Source organism: Pantherophis guttatus, chromosome 3 (assembly GCF_059756535.1).
Source record: "Pantherophis guttatus breed Tessera chromosome 3, ASM5975653v1, whole genome shotgun sequence".
NCBI classification, from domain to species: Eukaryota; Metazoa; Chordata; class Lepidosauria; order Squamata; family Colubridae; genus Pantherophis; species Pantherophis guttatus.
The window spans coordinates 119,657,118-119,683,719 of record NC_142065.1 but is presented as its reverse complement, the minus strand read 5'-3'; the positions used below and the strand labels follow the sequence as shown (position 1 = coordinate 119,683,719).

General features: G+C 39.4%; 1 protein-coding gene across 2 annotated transcripts in view; it reads right to left on the bottom strand.

Annotated features, from left to right (window-relative positions):
• Window positions 1-11,141: 11,141 nt before the first annotated feature.
• Window positions 11,142-26,602, bottom strand: part of CD14 (CD14 molecule) — a 59,492-nt gene continuing 44,031 nt past the window's right edge. The window contains exons 2-4 of one of the 2 annotated variants that reach the window (XM_087891229.1): window positions 25,493-25,583; window positions 20,584-20,703; window positions 11,142-19,896 (exon numbers count right to left, since the gene is read on the bottom strand). In XM_087891229.1, the coding sequence (XP_087747355.1) occupies window positions 18,549-19,896; window positions 20,584-20,591 (1,356 nt within the window). In that variant the 5' untranslated portion in view covers window positions 20,592-20,703; window positions 25,493-25,583 and the 3' untranslated portion in view covers window positions 11,142-18,548. The remainder of the gene's footprint in view (window positions 19,897-20,583; window positions 20,704-25,492; window positions 25,584-26,602) is intronic. The other variant, XM_034411608.3, reaches the window with a different exon arrangement.

Genomic DNA, 26,602 nt, shown 5'->3' with positions numbered 1-26,602 from the left:
CTCAAATTCATTGCTAAGTCCTCAAAAATCTTCATCATTCATTGCCACCCCAGCGATGCCCTTGAAGTGATGGCCCAGTGCCTGGAGGCTGTACGGATCTGGATGGGGAGGAACAGGCTCAAGCTCAACCCTTCCAAGACCGAGTGGCTGTGGTTCCCGGCATCCCAATATAGTCAGTTGAGTCCATCGCTGACTATCGAGGGCGAGTCTTTGGCCCCCATGGAGAGGGCGCACAATCTGGGTGTCCTCCTGGATACACAGCTGTCCTTGGAGGAACATCTGATGGCTGTTGCCAGGGGGACCTTTTGTCAGGTTCGCCTGATTCGCCAGTTGCGGCCCTTTCTTGGTCGGGATTCCGTGTGCACAGTCACTCATGCCCTTGTCACCTCTCGCCTGGACTACTGCAATGCTCTCTACATGGGGCTCCCCTTGAGGAGCACCCAGAGGCTCCAACTGGTCCAGAATGTGGCCACGCGGGTAATTACGGGAGCTGCATGGCGCTCCCGCATAACACCGCACCTGCGCGAGCTGCACTGGCTCCCAGTGGTCTTCCGGGTGCGCTTCAAGGTGTTGGTTACCAGGAATAGTTACGGATTGTACTGTAATAGAGACTAAGCTGGTTTTGAACTTAATAATGGCTGCCAGGTTACTGGTGGCACAGTACTGGAAGAAGGAAGATCCACCTACTATTGAGGAATGGACATTAAAAGTTGTGCATTTGGCGGAAATGGCAAAAATTTCATCATACCTTAAAGACCATTCAAATGAGAGATATATATTGGAATGGACAAAATGGATTGATTACATACAGAAGAAGTATCCGAATAAGAAGATTCATATAGCTTATGAATGAAATAATATTAAGTAGTTTATGTTTGTTTTTTCTGAGTTATAAGGAGTTAAGGACCTAGGGAGAACATGAAATGTAATAATTTGTTAGCACATTTTAGTTCTTGGTTTGTGAATGCTATACCCTGTGCTCGTTCTGGGAAGTCTAGGGAGGGGGGTGGGGGGAGGGAGGGGAAGGGAGGGTGGGAAGGGGAGGGGGGGTTGAGGGGGGAAGGGGGGTTGAAAATGTTTGTACTTTTTATAAAACTTTTCAATAAAAAAAAAAGGTGTTGGTTACCACCTTTAAAGCGCTCCATGGCATAGGACCTAGTTATCTTCGAGATCGCCTTCTGCCACCGACGACCTCCCATCAACCCGTGTGCTCCCACAGAGAGGGCCTCCTCGGGGTGCCATCAGCCAAGCAATGCAGGCTGGTGACCCCCGGGGGGAGGGCCTTCTCTGTGGGGGCTCCCACCCTCTGGAATCAACTGCCCCCAGAGATAAGGAGAATCCAAGACCTTCGTGCCTTCCGCCGTTCCCTTAAAACTTTCCTTTTTCATCAAGCCGGGCTGGCCTAACAAATCCTTTTAAATGATTTTAAATGATTTTAAATTCGTATGTCTTTTTAAATTTTGGGCCAAATTGAGATATTTCCTTTTAATCTGTTCTTAATCTATGTATTATGTATTATGTATTTATGTGTTTTTACTTGGGTGTACACTGCCCTGAGTCCCTAGGGAGAAGGGCGGTATATAAATTTGAAGTAAAATAAATAAAAAAATAAAAAATCATTACCTGTTGCATCGTCTGCATCATTCCCTGTAGATTCTGTAACGAGGGGGACTTTCCCAATGTATTTGCATCTTCTATAGATTTAGATGACATTTGGAGTGAGAATACCGGCGATGACACCGAGGGGGGCAGTAAAGCTTTCTTGCTCCCTTTAATAACCGTTGCAGCCGCTGCAATGGACATCTCTCCTTGGGGTCCTCCTTGATTTTTATTTGGAGACCAAAATTTCTTCCAACCCAGCATACAAACTAAGTTTGCTCCACTTTCCAGCTTACTTAGTCTTTCTCTTCCTCATATTCTCTATTTATCAATTAATTTAAATCAATCCAATATATACAATTAATCTGCAATTTTTAGCCGATCTATTAAGTATATAGATATATAAATTATTTTCCACAATAACAATAGTAGATCAGTCCCCTCTGTATATAGTGTAAATATAGTATAAATCTGTTTAAGTTTCTATTCAGCCTAATACATCATTCAGACCTGATCAGTTAATAAGGGTTGAGGAAAGGAGGGAGAGTGCTGTCAAAGTTTAACCAAAAAGGAAAGGAAAAAGGAAAAGGGGAGGACCAAATCTTTAGATTTTAGACTTCCTCCGAATACAATCACGATATTCTTTTGGAGTTTCCAAGTCTGCCACTAGATGGAGTTGCTGATCTTATATTGCCGACAGTTCCAGGCAAAGACGTTTCCAGCTACAAACATAGAGTATCAGAAAGCTAGTAATTCAGCTTGGAAAGGGAGATTATTAATAGTTTGTCCCGGATTTATAAATTTATGATAGAAAAAAAAGTCCATAGCAAAATCTAATAATCCAATCAAGGAGATAACAGATACAAAAGAGAGAAAAATTACACCCCACTACCAGCTCTTCTCCTATTAAGTAGGCAGATTTCTTCACCGTCCGGGTTACTCTCTCTCAGCCGCTGATCAAGTGAGGCTATTTCACCTCACAGCTTGTCCCAGCAATTAGAGCTTCACACACTCTCTCTCCACACTTCTCACCTCCGGGTTCAGCATTGATCACACAATAAATCCAATAAATCCAAGTTTTCCAACTCTCCAACTCTCTGCAATCGGCTTCCTATCCAACACGATGAGTCATTCCTTTGGGGTCGCCATTCCCCGGCGCCCTCTCCTTGACTTCAGAGACCAAAAGAAGATCAAGCCTTCAGCGTGCGGGATCACCACATCCACGTGCACCCTGCACTCCTCACTCTCCCCGCTCCCTCTAGGGGCGGTTTCGGCAGAAAAAAAAGCCGTCTGAATCAAGGAAAAGAAGATCAGATCAGGAGCTCTTTTCCTATCCTTCTTCTTCTTATGCTGACGTCACCGGAAGCCAACTCTCAATACTCTTTAGGGACTTGGGGGCAACCAGGTGGCAAGACAGTGATGGCGGCTTTCTCACAGGGGTGGGGCCCAGGTGACAGATCTGCCGGTGGGACCTGGTCACCGGGGTGGGGCAGCAATGGTCCCACTCCTATTTTTAGCTTTCTGTAGCCATCCTCCCACCCCACTTGTCCAGCCAGGCAAGACCCAGAATGATTGACAAAATGGAGGAGCTCCCAGTAGCAGCCCATTTCCAGTTTTACTGGCTCGATGACTAAGGTGGCTGGGACTCCACCTATTAATGTCCCATCGACTTACTCGAAGCGAATGGGGCACGCCAGGGGCATCATGCTTATCCCTAGCTTCTGGACAATAGAGAGGCTGATTATACACCTGGTGCACCTGGTGTCTATGTCCCCTTGGGCTCCCGTTCTGGGTACCACTATTCAGGACCTTATGGTAAAGGGGCGCATGGCTTCACTTACCATTGGGTCATCTTCGCTGCTCTCACTGCTGTCACTCATGGCAGCCAGTGGGGCTTCTGAAACCGGAGTCCCCCCCACTTTGCAGAGGGTGGGGAGGAACCTCAATTGCTTGCTGTGAAAATCTTCCCTTGTCTGCTGGCTTGGGTGGGGTCCTCTTTACTTTGGGCCCCGCTGGAGTCTGGACCTGGGGAACCGGCACCAGGGCCAGACACTCTGACACTCGGTGGCTTTGTTGGTTGCACCTGAAGCACCTAATGGCTGCCGTTGGGGCCGGCCTCTGCTCCTCTGGCTACTTCACCCCAGTTCGGTGTCCCAGTTTGGTGTCCCAAGGTCCACTTAGGTTTTTTGTGTGGCACAGCTTTCTGGTGAGGGTGAATCTTGAGGTCCATGACCACTGCCATCCGGTATCACTCCTGTATTTGCTTGGGGACCCCTCAGAAGGTGCAAGCCTGCCAGAGATCCTGGTCTAGGGCTTCCTTGAATTGATGGACAAGGAGGCACTCTGGCCAGTCTAGCAGTTTTCCCACTACTCTTCAGAATTCCCATACTAGCTCCTTCGCAGGGCAGCCTTTTTGCTTGAGGTCTCTGATCTCAGCTTCTGCCTCTTGCCCTGGGCCATGTCTTTGAACTGGGTCCTCAGTAGCTGCAAGAATTCATTGGCGTCCTTGAGTTTGGGAGCCCCCTCGTCATGTGGTTGGGCCACTCACTTGGCCGCTTCATCATCCATGTTGACAGTGGCCAAAATCATCTCTTGGTCAGACTGGTACTGACCTCCATAGCAATTGAGGTGGGACCAGATCCAATTCAAGATACAGGCCAGCTTCCCTGGACTCCCATCAAAAGTAGCTCTGAAGCGGAAGGGGTGTGGCCAGTGCCAGTGGCGGTACAGCAAATTCCGGGGCTGATGCTGATATCTCAGCTGCTTTAGCGGATCCCCAGGGATCATAGCTGTCCTGTAGGGACAGTGAAGAACGGAAGCACAGGCAGGCATGAACAGGGAAGTTGCATCAGCCTCCGACCCAGCAGCAAGGGAAGACAGTCTTTAGGAGCTGTCAAAAGCCAGGCGGCCACACGGAAGATAAGGGAGAAATTAGACTTCTATACTGCCCTTCTCCTGAAAGGAAAGGGTGGTATAGGAAAGAAAGGAAGGAAAGAAAGAATAAGGAGTGATGATAAAATGGAGTATTGTTACCGAATGAGTGATTGGCCAACTCATAGGTAAGAAGAAATTTTTTTAAAATTTTTTAAAAGAGTCCCAACCTGAAATAAGCAGCTAATTGGCATCTGGAAATTTAAAGTGAAGGGGGAAAAAAAGAGGAACTTTAAAAATGAAAGCCCTAAAAGGAGAACTAACCACCTGGATTTAAATTGGAAGAATAAATTTCTTGGAAGAAATTAAGAATAAATATAAAGAAAAAGAAATTGAGAGAAAGCATTTATTTAACAACAAAAGGAACTAATTGAAGAACAGAAAGCACTACTTTTGTGGATTTACAATTGATATTTTTGCCTGGGGATTTGTGGATTGGAGAGAGTCATTTGCTGGTGGAAAAGAAATATTGCACTTAAATCAAGGTGAGAAGCCGTATGGGGAATATTTGTTTAAATAGATGCAGTAAGATTACAAAAAGAACTTGAAATAATAAAACCTTGAACTGGGGAGACTTAAAAGGACTATTTGAATTGGATACTATTTGGAAAGAAGAAAGAAAACAAAAAAGACATTAAATGGACTTGAATTCGAACTATATATAAGTGAAAATAAAAATAAATGTAAAAGTTATTTCTTCTTAAACTGAAAATATGAAAAATTGGGAACATGAGTACGAGGAGTTGAGGGAGATGTTGCAAAAGGTGCAAGAAGCTTTTAAGGGAAACAAAGAAGCGGAAGATTGGATAGAATACAAAAAGAAAGAAAGAGAAAAGATAAATGAGAAGCAAAAATATAATGTGGGAAAGAAAATAATTGAAGGAAAAAATACAGATGATCACACTGAGATTAACAGTGATAAAATAAAAACAGAAAGAGGGGAATATCTCTCAAAAAGAAGAAAAGAGAAGGTAATGGGAAAAGAGAAAGGGGGAGAATTAAAAGGATAATAAAGTTAGAGAAAAGATGCAGGAAGGAGAATATAATAAACACAAAAAGAAGAAGAGGAAGAAAGAAATAAGTGAATGGGAGAAAGGGGAGAAAGTATCAAGAAGTGGAATTCAGGAGAGTGTAAAAGAAAATTGTTAAAAGGGGAAAGTAAAAATGTAGGAAGGAATTAAAGCACTGATATGTTGATTTAAGGGAATGGCATTAGTAGTAGAAGTTGTATGTAAGAAACAAACTGGAATAAATTTATAGATTACTGTAAAAGGGAATACTTAATTGAAATTAATACATAAAATTGAAATGAAAGTAAAGAAATGCGTGCTAAATATTGAAAAAACAAAGGAAATTGAAGTAAGAAAAGAAATTGAAATGTTAAATAAATGATGTAAGAAATTGTTGTAAGTAGACCAGCAGATATAGAAATGGTCTACATCAGTGATGGCTAACTTTTTTTCCTTCTGGCGCATGCACGTGCCCACACCCATAATGCAATGCCCCTTCCGCATGCCCCACCTCTCTGCACATGTGCGCGACCCCCCCCGCATGCGCACGCGACCCCTGCATGCACGCACAACCCTCCCACTTTTGGCCTCACATCCCAAAACAGCACTGGGGGAGAAAGCCTTTACTTTACTTTACACTGGGGGAAGCTTCCAAAACGGCTGGGGTGGGGTGGGGAAAGCTTCCAAAATGCTGGGAGTGGGGGGGAAGCTTCCAAAACGGCTGGGAGGGGCAAAAAAGCCTTTGCCTCCCAAAATAGCTGGGGGAGAGAGGGAAAAAAAGCCCTTGCCTCCCAAAATGGCTGGGAGGGGGGGAAGGTTCCAAAACGGCTGGGAGAGGGAATAAAAGTCTTTGCCTCCCAAAACAGCTGCGGGGGGAGAGAGAAAAGCCTCACCTCCCAAAACATCGCTGGGAGGGGAATCTCTGGAGATCTGGGAAGGCACAGGCAGCAGAAAATGAGGAGAAAAGTAGGTCTCCCCAGGCATGCCGCTTGCAGGGCAGACCCGAAAATCAGCAGGCCAGTGGGATGCGCATGCACAGTGGAGCTGAGCTAGGCGATGGCTTGCATGCCCGCAGAGAGGGCTCTGTGTGCCACCTGTGGCACATGTGCCATAGGTTCGCCATCACGGGTCTATATGTTAAAATATCAGGAAGTAATTGAAATATTAGGAAAAGAGAAAAATAACTATTGAAATGGAAATAAGAGGCGAAAAGTTAATTAAGTTGAAAGATTTTAAGGTAAAAATGAAACAAGTTGAAACATAATGTTAAGAATTTTAAAATATGATGGGAATTTTGAGGAATATATGCAATAAAGGGAGAGAAAAACGGGGATGCCTGGACACCATAGGAAAAAAACACTGAATTGAAAATGAATACAGCAATAGAGAGAGATAGAAGAAGGAGTAGGGAGATTGAAGGAAGGGAGAAGAAGAGAGAGGAACAGAAGAAAGGGAAGGGGAGAGGAAGAAAGGAAAGGGGAATAAGAATAGGAGGGAAGGTTAGATGGGGGGAGGAAAGGAGGAGGGGGAGAAAGGAAGAGGAAGTAGAGAAGGAATAGGAGAGGAGGGAAGAAGAACGTAGGAAGGATAAAAGAAGGGAGGGAGAGGAGGAGAAAGAGAAGAAAGATTGCTGTAAAACAAAAAAGATGAAATGAAAGAAAGGCATCCCCGAACACGTTTAAATATATTAAGATAAAGATTGAATTAATAAAAAATAAAATTAAGGAGAATGTATATGATTAAAAATTGGAAAAAAATAGAATTTGAGGATGAAAGAAGATACTGTTTAGAAAAATAAGAATAGATAAATTAAGATTTGATTAACAAATATGGAAAAAGAACACTTTGGCAGAAACTGTAACTAAGTAAAATATATTTGGATATGATGAATTATATATGATATGATATGGTCAATACTCTAATTCAAAAAATATGTGGGTGTGTATTGGGGGGGAACCAATAAAACGTCAAAAAAAAGTGGCTCTGAAGCGGAGGGGGACCAGTGCCAGCGGTGGTGGCAGAGTTGGAGCCAGTTGGGGAGCCTGCACTGGCACCCATTGGCATTGGATGCATCCCTGGACCCAGCCAGGAGGGATCTGATCTGCTGGCAGCAGTCTGAGGGAGAGCTGGCAAGGTGGGCTGCCTGGCCTCAGTAGACCCATGGCCTCTTGCTGCAGTCCCAAGATGGCCTGGCCTAGCTTGAGCTGTCATCCTGGTAGATCGGACCCAACGAGGGAGACTAAGACGTAATCCACTCTGTGCTGAGTGAAACAAGGAGAAATCCCGTTCTGACTGGTCATGTTCCCCTGACCTGGGAAGGTGAAGGTTGGTTGGGCCAAGACCAGGCCAGGTTGACCTCCTGGGAGGAGCTGGCCCAGGTTGCCATCACTCAGCTGGCCAAATCTTTCTGGCGAGCCTGCCAAGGACTGGCTTCTCAATGGGGGTGGTTGGATTCCCCACTCTCTGGACTCACTGAGATCCAGGGGTCTTGAAGCACTCCACTCGAAGACCGTGGCTGAGGTGATTTGGGGCTCCTGGAACACCAGGCGGCCGGCTAGGTCCTCTTCAGCCCGGTACAGTTCCCGGTGCACCGGGAATCCGATACTGTCTCCCAAGCCGCCATCCCACTGGTCGAGCTCCTGAGCTGATGGCCAGGTCACTTGCTCTTTGGGCCTGGCACCAAGTTGGCATTCGAGCTCCACTGCTGCTTCCGCCTGCTCAACCACCAAGGGGAAGCCAAGGCTCCCGGAGCTGTCTCCGCATGCTGCTCCAGTTCCCGTGGCTCCACTGGTGTCGGAGGATTTCTCCTCCATCTTCCCTGAGTTTTCCCGCTGCCCAGTCTCCCGGTAAGCAGCTGGAGCTCAGGACCCCGGACAGCAGCCCCGCAAGTGTGGGGAGCTTTTTGGTTGTTTTTATAGGAAGAGTCGGGTTAGTGTCAGAGTTCTAAGTAATAACCCCAAAGCTCTGAGGTCTAGAGTTTCCACAAAGCATAATTTTATTTGGGATATCATATTGGCACAGCTGGTGAAAACCCGACTCTGAAGGACCCAGGGTTTTTCCCACCCAAATCAAAACCCAAAGTTCTTGCCCCTAGGTCACATGTCCATCACATGGTCCAATCAGATCGCAGTCCCAACTCCAGCTGGCTTTGGTCCATGCCTTTCCAACACCTGGTAGAACGTCCTTGGCTCCCATGGGAAAGAATGTTATTTTGGTTACATATCCCCCAGCTATCTCTACCGCCCCACTTACATTCCCATAGCTCCATCCGGCCTTGCTGTGGCAGCCCTGAAGATGCTCCAAAAAATGGCTTCAGGGCTGACAAACTGGATAAGTGACTTTAGGCCAGTCACCACTTCTCTCAGCCCAACCCACCTCACAGGGTGTCAGTCCTGGAAGACTGGAAGGTTTGTTGTGGAGAAAAATAGGCAGCAAGAGAATTAGGTATATTTGTTGTCCTAAGTTAGCCAAAAAAAAAAAAAAATGACAGGACAAAAATCTAATAATAATGGTGTACAAGATATAGAAATATATCTATCTTTTATAGAAATAAGGCACAGTAGAGATAAGACTGAGAAAAAAAATGCAAGACTAACAAAGCAACTAGTAATAAACTATAGAAATAAATGTATATATCCTCAGGTTTTTTTTTAAAGTAAATATTTGTGCACAATACAATCTTTCCTGTAACAAAAGAGGGGGAAAAATAATGTCTGTATAATGTCTGTGTATCATTCTCCAGATCTGTAAGATCACATTAGAAGGGAAAGGTGATAGAAACTCTGTTGATATCTGCCATCACAAATGTTTAAAAAGGAGACAACATGCCATTTGTGGTTTCAGAGCTAAATGAGCCAGGTTTATTGCAGGTCAAAACATATGGAATCTTATACTCACTCAAAGCCAGCTATAGACAACATAAAGAATCTACAATATCCACAAATTTGGAATATTATCAATACTCCAAAATATAGTTATTGTTGAATTATAATGGTTAAAACTATTATATCACTTTCCAATTTTTGATAACCCCATATAAATTCAATATAAGGTGTTTGAATAATAGAAGAAAGTTCAAATTTCATTATATGGGCATTGCATGAATACTAAGATTTTATCAAACAAATAAGTTGAAATGCACATCATGACCTTTCTAAAATTGGAAATGATTGTGGTCCTCAGCACAATTAAAAGTTGAAGATAAAAGGAAATATTTAAAAGATTTATTATATGTCCCTAATAAAACAAGAGATTTAAAAATATCTAATAAAAGATTTTATACTGCTATAGTCTATTGGCAAGCTACTCAAATCAGGGCTATAATTATGTCCTGTTGTTTTTGGAAAAAAGTGTAATGTGACCTGGTCTTTCTTAGTTGTGAATGTTTCTCATTCTTAAAAAGAATCTATATATGACAAAGAATTACAGCAATACACATGACATAAAAAACATTGTTGAGTAGTAGATCCAGAACCAGTATGCAGTTTTCCTATATGGGGTTGAACAAATATAGTATATTGCTTAATTCCTTTATTTAAAAGCTAATAATTTACTAAGTTTCTTAAGTATTCCTCAGTAGGATACTACAGTATATCTAACAGAAAACAGAAAACAATCAAAAGGATAGGATGCATTTCAAGTTCTTTTAAAAGATTTTTTAAAAAAAACCATTTTTATTATTTTTATGAATAACTCAAGGCAGCAAGCATTACCTAATACTCCCGTCTTCTAATTTTCCTTACAACAACAACCCTGTGAGGTGAATTGGACTGAGAGAGAGAATGACCTGCTCAAAGTCACTCAACTAGCTTTCATACCTAAGCTGTGACTAGAACTCATAGTCTCCTGGCTTTTAGACTGATTCCTTAACTACGGTGGCTTAATATTTTTTTTCACCTACCATTAAAATATTCAGTGTTAGCTAGAGTAGTTCTTTATATGAAGTGTATGCAATAAAATAATTTCAAACCATTCCTTTTGGAACATCCATAAAACTTATTTTAAGCCATCTCTTCTTCCATCTGTCTAGTAAACTGTTGATCTTTCACCAAACTACTTTTCAAAGGCTACTTAGAAGAAGCTGTTTTCAGATACAGCTACAGTACCAGTGGTGGGTTACTACAGATTTGTCCCAGATTGGGTGAACCGGTAATGGCAGCAGCGGCAGGAGGCTCTGCCCACCCGCCTGGATGCTTTTGTGCATGCGCAGAAGTGTTGCGCATGTGTGTGTGTTGTGATCCACCAGCAGCCTGTGGAGCTGGACAGTGAGGAGGCTGGGGAGGACAATGGGCCAGTCCTGGAGTCAGGGGAAGGCCCGGACAAGGGCTCTGCGTCGGAGGCAGAGATGGGGCTAGGGCCATCTGGGAGTGATGCACGGACTTCAGGGCCTCCAGAGGCGGATAGCAGAGAGGCAGTGGAACAGGAGGAGCCTGTTCCTAGTGCATGCATGCAAAGAGCTACCAGAAGGCAAGAGCAGCTAAAGTAAAAAGGACGACTCAGGAGTAAGGCCAGGAGATAATTGGCCCCTCCCAGAAGACTTAAAAGAGCAGCAATGGTGTTACAATATTTTGAGGATCAGACTCAATAATAAATTCAGAAGTATTTTTCTTCAGTTAAAGAAGAGTTTATTCATAACAGGCATTCTACTTGTTCTGTCAGATTTTTACAGTGAGAAGCAAGCATGAGGTAAAAGCATTCTCTATTTATATCAAAGGGGAGGAGTCAAGGGTGGGGGTGATTACATATGAATACATTAAAGGAGGAGGAATAAATTAACTCTTAATATCCTGTACATATATACATATCTCTTGTTATAGAATAAGGCATTTACTTATGACAAATCCCCCTCTAAATGCCGATTCGATATATAACAATGATTGCATTCGGATTCAGAGCTATATAGTACTTGTAATTTTGATGTCAAGTATTTGTGTTGTTTAGAAGGTAAAGGTTTAGTTAATATATCAGCTATTTGTTCTGAGGTTTCGCAGTGGATTGCTTTAATGAATCCATCCTGAGATAAATGTCTGACGTGTTTAAATTTGATATCTATATGTCTGGATCTTTGACCAATGGCGTCAGATCTTGATATTTCTATAGCTGCCTTATTATCTTCATGTATGACAAATGGTAGTATTGGATTTTTCCAAATATCAGATAATAAATCATTAAACCATACTAAATTATTTGAGGCTTTAGATAAACAGACGTATTCTGCCTCTGTAGTGGAAGTCGCTACTAAATCTTGTTTCCCAGTGTACCAGAATATTGGGCAACCATTTAAAAATAATACATAACCTGAGGTGCTCTTTCTACATTTGATGTCACCTGCCCAGTCTGCATCAGCGTAACTGGTGATAATAGGTTCTTTAATATTATTGGGTTCTAAGAGTAGGCAGAAATCTATGCTGTGCTTTAGATATCTTAGTATTCGTTTGACTGCTTCCCAATGATACATAAGTGGCTTACTTACATGTCTAGATAATAAATTAAGTGGCAGAGCTATATCAGGCCTGGTCCAATTAGATATATACAAGAGAGAACCAATAATTGATCTATACAATGTATTGTTCTCGAATTCAGGCGAAAATTCATCCATATTCCTTAAAAAATCAGTCTGCATAGGAGTATCGCAAGGTTTGGCATCTCTTAAATTGCATTTCTCCAGAAGTTCGATAATTTTATCTCTCTGAGATAATTTGAATCCCTTTCTTGTCTTATTGATTTGAACTCCAAGGTATTTGTTTACCCTTCCTAGCGACTTTAAAGAGAAATGTTCACTTAGTCTGGATACAAATAAGTCTTTCTTTTCTTTATGTTTGCCTATATACAAAATATCATCCACATAGATTAACACAAATTCTAATGATTCACCTTCCTTTCTAACAAAAAAGCAATTGTCTGCAGTTGTGGCTTTGAAATCCATATTTTTAAGCACGCTGACAAGACATTCATACCAACGCTTGCCGGATTGTTTTAATCCGTACAAGCTTTTGTTAAGTAACCAGATCTCATCTCTGTTTGTACATTGGCTATGAGGTGCCCTTACATATATCTCTTTGTCGAGTTTTGCATGTAAGTATGCAGTCTGCACATCATATTGAAAGACATCAAGATTGAGTATAGCCGCTATGACTAAAGCTGTCTTAACACTTTCAGTTCTTACAGTGGGAGAGTATGTGTCAGTGTAATCCTCAGGATATTTTTGAGCGTAACCTTGTGCGACTAATCTAGCTTTATATAATTTATTACCCTCTTCTAAATCTTTGATTTTGAATATCCATCTGGTGCCTATAATTGTCTTGTTCTTAGGTGCAGGGACTGGTGTAAATACACCTAATTCACGCAAGCTGTTCATTTCTTTTGTTATGGCTAATTCCCATTTTTCTTTTTCTTCCATGGGAAGTTTTAACACTTCCTCATATGTGTTAGGTGTTGGTATCTCGTCATTCACACACATTATATAATCCTTATACTTATTAGGTAATTGGTTTCTGTTGCACCTGATTGTTCTTATTGGTATGCTCTCATTATCGTGTAGATATCTTGCTTCCTTTTTGGTTAATGAATCTGTTTTTATCCTGGTGTGGTTACCTGTCCATGTTTTGTTTTTGTCATCATGTGTGTTATGTTCATGTTTCTCTCTTTCTATTCTGTCTTGTTGTTTAATGTTTGGTTTAGTATTTTGGATTATCTCGTTAAGATGTATCTTAGACCAGTTGGCCTGTTCATGAAACACTGCTGTTCTTGAGACTATGAATTTGTTATTACTGTCAATGAATCTATATCCTTTTGTGCCTGTTTCGTATCCCATGAATCTAAGCCTTCTGGATACGTTATCTCCCTTACGCCTTAATTGTTTTGGTATGTGTACGTCTGCTGTAACCCCAAATATGTGCATGTGTGAAATTTTAGGTTTCCTATTGTACATCACTTCGTATGGTGTTTTATTTAGTATGCTAGACCAGGTCCTATTTTGGGTATAGTTTGAATATAGTAATGCTTCTGACCAGAATTGTTTTCCTAAACCAGCATCTTCTAATGTACATCTAATCATGGTTTGCAGTGTCGAGTTTTTTCGTTCTGCTGTACCATTTTGAAACGCAGAAAATGGGCTAGTCGTGAAGTGTAGCATTCCTTTGTCTTTTATCCATTGTGAGAATTCTTTAGACATGAATTCGGATCCCCTATCTGTCATGATTCGTTTTATTTTGATATTGTGTTGTGTTTCTACACGTTTGTAAAATTCTTTGAATTTTTGGAAAGTTTCATCTTTGTGTTTTAAAGTATAAACAAATCCATAATGGCTATAGTCGTCTACAATAGTTAGGAAATATCTTTTTTTGTATGTGATGGATGGTGTTAATGGACCAACCAGATCCATATGTACCAGATCAAAAATTTGGTTAGAGGTTCTTGTTGCCCTTTTTGGTTTTGGGTTAGTTCTGAGTTTTGATGATTTACATACTGAGCATTCTAAATAGTTTTTACAATCCTTTATTTTAACGCCATCAGCATGTTCAATCATTTTTTGTATTACAGGGAAACTTGCATGTCCCAATTTTCTATGCAACATGTGTGCACATTCATCATGAATTGGTTTGCCTATATTGGGCCTTTTGTTATTGTGTGTATCACTAGTGGGTGTGTCTTTGTGATTATAGTGTGTTTTGGGTTCTTCATTGTCATTGTTGTTATTATGTTCACTGTCTATGTTAATTTCGTCATCAGTGTTTGCATTAATGTTATGCAACCATTTATCTTCTGTTACAAGAAAGGGTAGACCCCCTTCGATAATTACACTATTCAATTTAGTCCCATTCTTTTCTAGTATTGCTTTTCCTCCAGAGAAGATTATATTTATGTTGAAATCTTGGCTTAATTTCACTGCACTAAGTATGTTATGTGATATTTCTGGTATCAACAATACCCCCTCTATTTTACCCAAACCAGGTATATTTACATTTCCTTTCCCTATGACTTGAACATTTTCTTGATTGGCTACTCTTATCACAAATTTATCATTTGTGAATGAAGACAGTATTTTCTTGTTATTTGTTGTATGATTAGTCGCCCCTGAATCTATGAGCCAAGCATTATTTTTTGATTTTTGTGTGATGACATCGTTATGTTTATCTAATCCATTTAATGATCCTGATTTCCTATCCCTTGAATTATCTCTATCCTTTCTGCGTTCTCTGTAGTCTGGGGAGTCCCTATATCTGTATCTATCAATAGATGATTGCCTGTCTTGATATCTACCCCTATAGTCACGGTTTTGTCTTTCCCTATGAAACATGGGGCAATCTCCCTTAGAGTGTTTTCTGGATCCACAATTGTAACATTCAATTGTTTTTTGGTGATTCTCTTGGAAGGCTATTCTTTTTGCCTGTCTGTGTTCTGTGTATGCATTGTATCTACTTTTCCTCAAATTATCTTCAGCTATTAACTTGTTTGACAGACTTTCTATGGATAAGTATCCTAGATTGATTGAGTCTAAGTGTGATATGTAGTTATCCCATGATGAATCTAATGAGTTAAGGATAACGCTTTTCATTGTCTGTTCTGATATTATTTCTCCTCTTAGATGTAATTCTGCTCTGATTTTGTTTAAGGATATTAAATGTTCACTTATGGTGGTTCCAGATCTTAATTTGGCTGAAAAGAAATCTTTAGACATCCTAGTGGTTGTTGCTACACTTTCACTGTGAAACAATTTAAACATGCATTGAATTATTTCTGAAACAGTAAGATTATGCTTAATACTGTAGTACATGGCAGGTGATATGCTAGAAATTATTAAATAGAATGCTCTGTGATGCAGGCAGTCCATTTTTAGAGTCCAAGGTCTTTTGGGAGGATTGGTTATAAAAAATAATAAATTTTCTTTCATAAAGACAACCTGAATTTGTTGACACCATTCCTGTAAGTTGATGCCATCAATTCTAAGTTTTGGGAAATCACTGGGTAGATTCCCAATATTATTATTCCCACTACTTACAACTGTGGGTAGTCCATGGTCCTGTAGATGTTGAAAATTGCAGAATGGTGTGGGTATTCTGCTGATGAGCTTGAGAGGTTCTCCTTCTTCATAAAGTTCATTGTAGTTCTCTGTGTTCATCTGCGCATGCGCGTTGGTCATTTCTTTGCTGAAGCCGCTGGGAGAGGTTCTCTTTGCTGTAGCTCCCTCGTAGTGCTCTCCTTCTGATGATTCGTCTGTATCTGTTTCTGACTCTTCAGAAGAATAAATATATTTTTTGTTATTTTTTGTGTTTTTTCGCGCCAGAGTTTTTGAATGTTGCATTCTGATTGGTTCAGCCGTGTTCATTTCTGTGGCCAGTTGAAGAAAAGATGGCTGCCTTTCAAAATTTTGAGCGGGACCTCTGGTCTTGCTTCTGGTCATTTTTTCTTTCGTTGTAGGTTCGCTCACCATTTTTGTATTTTCGGGTTTGGCTTTTTCAATGTCTTTTTCTCTCGCTGCTCCGTTTTCTTCCAAGAAGCCTCGGAGTTCCGCGATGAGTTTGTGGTCATCTTTTTGACTTTTTATTAGCCTCAGTATCTCCGATCTGAGGTCTTTGTCTTTTATTTCGTTCTCTTCTTGGTTGTCGGTTTCATCTGCTGTTTCTTCGATGTCTGTGGTGTTATCTTCAGATTCTTTGATTGTTATATTTATTGGTTCGTCGATCATTTTGTGATCTGTTTTTGTTTCTTTATCATTTGCCCTGGTGTTGGGTCTTTCTTTTTTGTTCTTGAGGTTTTCTTTCTTAGGCATGTTGGATTTTATTGAGTCAGTTCAACCATCCTCTGCTACCAGTTTGTTACAATATTTTGAGGATCAGACTCAATAATAAATTCAGAAGTATTTTTCTTCAGTTAAAGAAGAGTTTATTCATAACAGGCATTCTACTTGTTCTGTCAGATTTTTACAGTGAGAAGCAAGCATGAGGTAAAAGCATTCTCTATTTATATCAAAGGGGAGGAGTCAAGGGTGGGGGTGATTACATATGAATACATTAAAGGAGGAGGAATAAATTAACTCTTAATATCCTGTACATATATACATATCTCTTGTTATAGAATAAGGCATTTACTTATGACAAATGGCTCTTGGGATCTTTGTAAGAAAGCAACTTTGCTACATTTGTTTCTTGTTGGCGTCTCTTACTTCTGAACTTTGTGGGATTTTGCCAAGAAAAGCCTATGGCAGGGTGCCAAAGAAGACAAAGGTTGGTGATAAGGCCAAAGGACTGTTTATGAAGAATTTGTTTTGGAATTAATTTGGACTAAGCTGAGAATGAAGTAATTCTCAGCTGTTGTAATAAAATATGTTTGTTTAGGACTGATTGGTCTGGTAATAACTACTTGGGCCTAGGTCACAACAGCGTGCACACCCACGGGCTAACCGGTAGTAACAGGTTTTGAAACACGCCCCTGTACAGTACAAGCTTCACTGAAGCTTGTTCTCAAACAGCACTTACAGTAGTAACATATGTTCCTTTTTTTTTAATTGGACACTAAATATCCTTTAACATTTTTATTCCAACTTGTATAAGAACAGGACATGAATTTGGAAAAGATAGATGAATATCTACAAAAACAACAATTATCAAAACTTTCACAAGCCCAGAGACAAACAATGAATGAATGTATATTGGAAATGTAACTACAAAGAGGGTACTTTTTAATACTCTCTGGTGGACTTGTGATAAAGCCAAAAAAAAAGGAACCAGATTTTTATCTTAATTCATAGAATTCTTAAAATAAATACAAAACCAGACATTTTTTTTACAAAGAAATGGACAAAGAACTTGAAAGAAAATTTGGAATTTTGTTATTATACTGTATATGTTGACAATGGTGAGAATTTTATATGTGCAAAGATGGAAAGACACGCTAATTCCCACAAAAGAAGAAAGGATGATAAACATGATAAGAGTTGGCAGAGATGACAAAACTGACTGTTTTAATTAAAGAAAACAATTCATCTAGCTTTGTTTCTATTTGGAAACTACTCGACTTTTTGCTTGAAACTGGGAAAAAATGAAACTTTGATTTTAGGTTTTGATGATTAGAATGATTTTGTTGCCATAGAAATGGCCTGAAATGTTGTGAAATGTAAAGGTTGAGGTTGCAATGTCTTTTTTTGTACTTTATTGTTCTGAAAAAAATTGGAAATCACTATCTTTTTTTCTTTCTTTCTCTTTGCATCCTTCCCTATCTTTCTTAGTTTTCTAACTTTTGTTTTGTTTTGCATTTTTCTTATAATAAAATGTAACTTCAGGGTATTAATTGGAATATGGGGCCTTCTTATTTGATTTTTTAAATGTATTAATCGAGTTACTTCCACATTACCAACTGCTTATATGTCAATTATAAAATAATATTGTACATGTGAAATAAGTTGCATCTTTTCAGCTTATATACTCCAACTTTCCTAAATTTCTTCATAGAATATGCTTCTATTCTTTTTGCAAAATGGGTTTTTCAAAATTGCAATTAACATGAAAAAGTAAAAAAGTTATTGAAAATATGCACCCCAATCCTTTGAATATTTTCCTGTGTTAAAAATTACTGGACTGACAGGCAGCAGATCACCAGAGGCATGGGGAGGTTCAGTGTGAGAATTCCATCCCACTTTATTCTTTGTGTGTTTCTTCCCATGCACAAACTTTTATTTTTCACTTTAACCCCTTGGAAGTTAATTCACCATGCTGAAGTGTAAAGTACTCTTTCATTCTTTGACAAAAGAGTTGTGAGTTCCTACCATCCATTCAAACATCCCTCATGACTGTGAGGAGAATGACTAGTAGTGATTGTTCTACCAGCTGGTGAGTCTTGATGACAAACAAATGTCAACATGTAATATTTTCAAAAAAACTCATGCTGTTTACCTCTATCTCTATCTCTATCATTATAATTTCTGAAAAATACTGAACAAATCTAGCTCTTTCATTTACATGATATTAAACTGTGTTCTGAGTACAAGCACTGCAATTAGTATTCTCATAGCTATGCTAGAAGCAAATGAAGAACAAGAGAAAGACACATTAATAGTTTGACTACTGAGCCTTGACTGATCAGAGTCTTGTTGCAATGTAGTAGTGATAGAGGTACATCTTTTATCAGATAGCCCTGATAAATAGGAGGGGACTCACATACATAATTTTGAGGCCAATCAAGCAGCAATGTTTCTTTGGCTGCTAAGTCTTGGATTTCCCTGATATAGTAAGTACAAGAACAGTTATACAGGTTGTGGCCAGCCTTTAAGCTCTGTAAATGTTTCAGATACAATAAATCCTTGCTCCGTAACCTTGACATGCAGTTTCCATCTAAATTCAGGATCTCCAGATTAGGAAGCTGATGGACTGATGGGAATGTCTGTAGCCTATTATACAAGTAGAGCTCTTTCAAAGCAGAATGTGAGAAATCTAGAGTAAAGATGTTATTGGCACTCAGATCTAATACTTTACTGTTGGGAGACAGTAATCTATCCATACGTTCTAATCCTGTGTTAGACAAATTAAAAATCTGAAGTGATTGTGGCCACATACAGTGGAAAGGGAGGACTCCAGGCAGGAAGTCATTCTGACTCAAACTTACTAAGTGAGTAAGCGTATCAAAATTACTAAGAGTCTTGCACAAAGTTTCATAAGAAGTCAAATTATTGTGATTTAGTTTTAATACTTGGAGCTGTGGGAAAACACCTTTGCAGAATGTTGAGTTTATGCTTTGATCCTGAAAATTATTTCCTGAAATATCCAAAAAATGTAATGCTCTGAATATTCTGCCAATCTTACAAGGAATAGATGCAACTTGTGACTCTGTCAACGTCAGATTTTCCAGGGTCTCCAGCCACCTCTTCAGATTGAATATATCAAATCTTTCATCCAGAGGGGCAGCAATCACTTTGTGGAAACGCAGAGAGGTAACTTTTAGATTCAAAGACCTTGTATATTGCCAGTGTACAGGTCTAAGAAAAATGCAATTAACAAATTCAAGTTCTGAAACAAGACGTGTATGGGAAATGAATTCCAGGTCACCTGGTAACATAATTTCCGGTACAAAGAGGTCAGTAAAGATGAGCTTTCTTACCTGCAGAGCTTGCAGGATGTCAATTATATTTGAATTTGGCTTCATTCCAGAAAAGCCTGCAAATTGTTCCAGATTTCCTCCTTTGAGTTCATACTCAGCAGTTAGAAGGCATACAGCAATATTTTTTAATTCTGACTGATTTAAAAGTGAACAAATGCAGCGCTGCTGGACCTCTACAAAGATACATCTGCCTTCTGCTTTGAGAAGCTTCAGTTGCAGAAGAAGGAAGAACATGAAGGGCTGAAATCGGCACATGATATAAAACCTATAAAGAGAGAAAAGCCTCTGCATGATTTTCTAATCAATGGATTATTATCTTTCCATCCTTATCTGCATGGATAGAAAAGAAAGGTCTGTCAACATGGAAACAGCATGTATTAACAAACATTTCAAGTTTTATATTTTGTCTTTCCTGAATTATTTTCCTGGCAATGATGAAAGAGGTAATATAAAATTTAAAACATATCTCTAGAAACACCCAGGGATAGGATATTTAACTTTCCCTGGGGTTTCTCTCAAGAGATAAAATAAACTTTCTTGGCAAATGTGATTAACATAAATGTTTCACAACATTTCACAACATTGGAAACATAACTGTTGCTGGGGAATGGTTTCATATTATGTAGCCTTAGGGAAAAAAAAGATTACAATACTTTAGAGAATATGTGCAAGCATGCAGTTCTGATAGGAGAAAAATTGGTAGGAGAAAAAATAAACTGCAACAATAAAACAAACTACTTACTGTGTGATATGGATTTTAAAATCTGTTTCTGCACAATCTATAAATTCTTCCTGCTACCAGGCTGTCCAGTTTGTTGGAGAAACAAAATTAATCTTTCTTAATGCAACACTCTTCCTTACTGACAACTGCTATTTCTTTTTCCAGGTATAATAAAGATGGAAGATAAATTGCTTTTACTTTACCAACTGTAGATTTTACTTAACAGCCCACCTCAACATACTTCTTTTGTTTGAACTGCACTTCAGAAATTATGAACATGTTTATGAGTACTTGATGTTCCTTCACTAGCCGTTTGAGAAACTCCCACTGCAGGATATGGTGTAAGCAGCACTATTGTGTAAAAAAGAAAAAGAAAGTTAGCAATTAGAAGCAATATATAATCGGGATTTCTGCATTCAAATCACACTATCTCAGATTTTTGACAGAAGCCCTGCTGTCAATCACAGACATGGACAGAAGACAGAATTTCCACAGCTTAGCTGTAGTTTTATTTAAATCCATTTTAATTGGAATTTCACTGGGATATAATACTGAGACTACTTGGATCTCACCTCCACAAGGTGGACCTGACTAAGAAACCTATGCCATATGGATCAGAACTACTTTTATTGTAACAGCTATAGAATAGTAAGAACTTTTGCAAGTCTGAATGTGCTTCTCTCCTCCCTTACTTTATTTTTGGTAAAGTAGAGAGGGGCTAATCTGAGGTGTTTTTCCAAGTTATTTTCTTGACCCAGGCTGAGATCCTGCTTATGTGACTGAAGAGTTGGTAGCAACTCTTTCTCCTCTCTTTCAGGGCCATTCCCTATGTCCTCTAGATTGGATTTCCTGATGGATGACCTATGCTCCTGGAAAATAGATGGGACATGTATGACCCTGCTAGATCTTTTGGACCTCCTGATGGCTTTCAATAGCATCAGTCATGATATATGTTAGGGCCCTCTGAAGGCTCTAGGGCCTAGGCCTTGAATGTCATCATTTCGCAGTGTTGTGATCTAGGCTTCCTGAGTCATTAAAACACACGAGTAGTCCCAAAAACCTTTTTTATTGCAACAGCTGTGAATTACATTCATTCACAGCTGAATCCCAATTAGTTGCAAAAAGTCCTTCAAGAGAAGTCCTTTGGGATAATCACCAACCTTTATCTCCCTTGACATGCTGCCAAAGACCTAATTGGCAAAGCCACACAGAGTCCAGAATCAAACAGAGATGCCGACTGGGAACAGAATTAACAATGTTGCTTTCCTGCAAAGGGCCCACATGCCTTTGCTCCTCTTTTAAGCCTTATGGGAGGGACCAATCATCTCTAGGCCTTACTCTCAATTTGTCCCTTTTGTTTTAACTGTTCTTGCCTTCTAGCAGCTCTGCACATGTGTGCGCTAGGAACAGGTTCATCCTGTTCCTCTGCCTCTCTGATGTCCGACTCTGGAGGCTCCGGAGCCACGCATACCTCCCAGTTGGCCCTGGCCCCATCTCTGCCTCTGATGCAGAGCCCTCATCCAAGCCTTCCCCAGACTCCAGGATTGGCCCATGTTCCTCCACAGCCTCCTCACTGTCCAACTCCGCTGTCAGCTCCACAGGCTGCTGGTGGACCACAACATGCAGTAGTTCTTCCCATTGGGACATGTCCAGAAAATAATGTCCCGCAAAATCCTGGCATCCTGGGGTATCACCGGAAGCGTCGCGGCAAGACAGTCGGGGAATTAGCGGCCTTTGATGAGCTCCACAAAAACCCGGACTGACAAACCGCTGTCGAGTGGTCTTTGGACCAGAACCGTCCTGTAGGGACGGGGAAGAAGGAGAGGCACCTTGGAAGACCAAGAGGAACAGGCAAGTTCCTCGAAGGTCAGAGGAATTTCTCTCTAAATCGGCAGTGGGGGCGGCAGCCATTGCGGCTGTCATGAAGCTGAGGCAACCGGGCCAAGCAATGAGCAGGAGCAGTAAAAGGAACAGAGTTTTGAAGCTGGGTGAATGACAGCAAACCCAGATGAAATAACAGCACTAAAAAGCTTTTAAATTTGGAAAAACCCCAGCGAGAAATTGGCGGCTAAAGGGCACAGGGGAAAAAAAGAGGAGGTCGGAAGCAGAATTTAAAGGGATAAACACCCGAAAAGAAAATTGACTTTTGGAAGGAAATTATTTGGAGAACATCAAAGATTAGAAGAAATAACCCTAAATATGGAAAAAGGATTGGAAAACATAAGCAGATCCTTTTTTCCTCTTTTTTGAAGGTTAAGATAAATAAAGAGAACTGAAATAAGCCCCTGTAACAGAAGTGTTTTTATAAATTGAACAAATATAAAGAAAAAGAGAGAGAGAAGAAAGTATTGCTTAATTGGGACTGGACTAGATTGAGTGGATATTTTTAAAGTGAAAGAGAAGAAAAGAAACTAGTAAAATTGTTAACTGAAACAAAATGGATACCATGTTAAATTACTTATACGAATTGTGGATTGTAGAGAGACATCTTCAGGAGGAAAAGAACGGTGCAACTTGTAACTTTTGTTTTGGAAAATTCTGAACTCTGTTTGAGATAATGGTGGTGAGAACTTTGGGGGAGGATTTTTCTGTTTGCAAACAGCTTGACTTTGGAGGGAAGAAAAAAAAGACAGAGATCTTTAACGAGATTTTTAAAATTGGAATAAGACTAATTTGGAAAGAGTAAAATGGAGCAAGAAATTAGAGAGGTTATTATAATGATGTATTCGACTTTGAAAACGGAAATAAAGGAAATGAAGACATTGTTGCATGGAAAATCAAAATCTGAGGACTTAAAAATTGAGATAGAATACGTTCAATCTGACAAGGATTTAAAGACAGAGATACAAGATGCAGAGATTGAAAACAAAGAAGAAGATAAAGACAATGAGATTAATTATGTAAAATTAACTGAACATGACAGTAACAATAAAAAGGAGATTTTTGGAGATTATATTGAAATTAACAATGGGAAAAATAAAGAGGATGGGAAGAGACAAAGCTGGATAGAGAGATGGAATAGAAAAAACACAAAAAGCTTAGATGATTACACTGGGATTAACAGTGGAATGACAAAAAAAGAGAGGAAAAAGTTGGAAAATACTAGGAAATATAGGGCAAAATAGAAGAGTCCAGGACTTTGATTTACAAAATGATTACATTGAGGTTAACAATGATAAAACAAGAGAAAGAGAAAAGAGAGGGGAAACAATGGGACAGATAGGGCAAAATAGGGGAATTCAAGAAGTTAGAACACAAAAGAAAAAAAGGGGAAAGAAAAGGGTAAAAATAAAAAAAAGGAAGAGAGAAAGAAGAGAGAAATGAGAAAAGAATATGTTACAGATACTTAGAATTAAAATATGGATTGAAGCTAAAATATTTGAAAATTAGATTATGTAAAAAGAAAAGATATTAATGGACATAATGAATTAATTTTTATTAAGATGTTGGATGGTATTATTTGAGAAAATTGATGGGTATAATAATTGGGCTATTGTTTAAATAACTATAACAATTGTAATAATCTGAATATTCTCAACAATACATTTATTTAAGCAAAAAAGAAAAGAAAATTGAAATGATATAGGACCGTGATGGCGAACCTATGGCACGCGTGCCACAGGTGGCACGTGGAGCGATATTAGTGGGCACGCCAGCTCAGCTCTGGGGCACATGTGCGCGCCGGCCAGCTGATTTTTGGGCCTTCTGGGCCCACCAGAAGTAGGGAAACAGGCTGTTTCCTGCCTCTGGAGGGCCTGGGGGGGTGGGGAAGGCCCGTTTTTTTTTCTTACCTGGCTCCAGATCCTCTCTGTGTATCTGGGAACGGCAAAAACAGCCTTTCCCACTTCCTTGGAGGCCCTATGGAGGCTCAAAGGGCCCATTTCCCCACTCCCGGTGGGACAGGAAGTGACTTTTTTTCTGTCCCCAGCCTCCAGAGACTCCTAGAGAGGCTCCTACAGACTCCTAGAGAGGCTCCTACAGACTCCTAGAGAGGTTCTGGAGGCTGGGGGCAGCAAAAAATGTCACTTCCTGTCCCACCGGGAGTTGGGAAATGGGCTTTTTCAGACTCCCTAGGGCCTCCAAGGGAGTGGGAAAGGCTGTTTTCACCGTTCCCAGATACACAGAGAGGATCTGGAACCAGGAAAGAAAGAAAAACGGGCCTACCAGGCCATCATGTGCCAGGAGCGGGGGGGAGGGGGAGGGGGTTGCGCACACATGCGCGTGGGCACGTGCGCGCGCGACCCTCCCCCGCCCCCCCTCTCCTGGCACGCGATGGCAAAAAAGTTAGCCATCACTGATATAGGATTATAATTTAATTAAATAAGACTTATTTAATTAGCTTTTATATAAATGGTATTGTTAAATAAACAGAATTTAGGGAAATAATTGGGAATTGTATTATGTTGCATTATTTGAATTAAGAACTCTGTTTAATTTTTAAATTGGTATATTTTTAAGATTAGAGATAAGATTTAAATTTGATGAAGTAATAATTAAATAAAGATTTAATGAATATTATATGAAGTAATAATAAAATGTAGGGAAGCTTTAGAAATTGAAATAAGATTCAGAAATATAAATATGTTTGAACTGTATTGTTAATAGTGAGAATTTAGGATAAGAATTGTGAAATGTATTATGAGGTATTATTTGAATTAAGATTTAAGGTGGATTAATAGAAGGGAAACCGTTTTGATTAAGTTGAGTAAGCTTACTATAAGATGGGTAATGTCAAGTTTCGAGGTCGTCTCGGTAATAGTTGAAATATGTGAGCCAAGATTAAGAAATAAATGTTATGGCAAAAATAGAATATATAAAATTGTGTTAAAGATGGAACAAAAAGCTGAACAAATTTGTGACCAGATCAATGTATTGTATGTTTGTCTGTGTGTTTAAAAATTTTTTTAAAAAAATTGCAAAAAAAATAAATAAAAATCCTGGCATCCTCTGTGCGATTTTATACGGTACTGAAATGGAACTGCTGAATGAGAAGATTCAGAACTTTTGGAGTGAAAAATCTCCCCGTCTTCTTATTCCAACCAGTTTCTTTTTTTAAAAAAAATATTTTATTTGTTTTTAAACATCTTAAACATAAAATACTTAGAAGAGCTAAGAGCTCTTAAGAGCTAACATAAAATACCTTTAAGAGCTAAGGTTTGGTCCAGTATTAGATAAATACAATTGCCCACACTTCTTTAACCAATTTGATTCCAAATTTCATCCATTTACATCTTTAAAAAGAAAAGAAAAAACATCAAATCACCAATTTTTTATCATACAATCTAACATCTTATTCTAAACACTTGGCATTCTATTGTATCACCATAAATCTTAAATCACAAATAAACACAGCTCCTTTTTATATACAATTTTTCATTTCCAAATAAACACCATTCTAAATTTTTCCATTTTGTCAATCAGAATTCCATATATATTCCTTAATCTTAAACCCCATTTCATCAAATCTGTATTTTAACCTGTATTGATTTACATCTAATTTCCTTAATCTTGTCATGAAATACACTTCTCATTTTACATAAAATCACTTCAGAATCGTTTCACATTATCATTCATTCCACGTTTCCATCCATAATTTTATCTAATTCCCAATCTATTTTATTTTGGCTGATTTCCAATGTATTCTCCATTACTCCTAAATCTATTATTTAGCTGGTTCACAACTAAATTAGTTATTTTCCAGCATATTCTCCTTGACTCCTCTCGCTGATTCCCAGTATATTCTCCTCCACTCCTGAATCTATTATTTAGCTGGTTCACAGCAAGCTGTTTTCCAGCATAGTATCCTCCACTCCTTCTGCTGATTACCAGCATAATCTCCTCCACTCCTAAACCTATTTTTGCTGATTACCAGCATACTTTCCTCCACTCCTAATTCTACTTATTTGGCTGGTTCATAGCATTTTGTTTTAGCTGTTCTCCAGCATAGTATCCTCCACTCCTTCCGCTGATTGCCAGCATAATCTCCTCCACTCCTAAATCTATTGTCGCTGATTACCAGCATGCTTTCCTCCACTCCTACATCTATTATTATAAATGTTTTATTTTAGCTGGTTCACAGCATATTACATAGGTTGCTTTTTCAACATGTTCTCCTCCATATCTCCCACCAATTTAAAATAGAAACATGTTACAACAAATATCTTCTCACATATTCTCTCCTGGATTATAAATTTTCCTTAAATTCGTCCCATTTCATATTTATCCTTATTTTTCTATGAAAGCAACATTT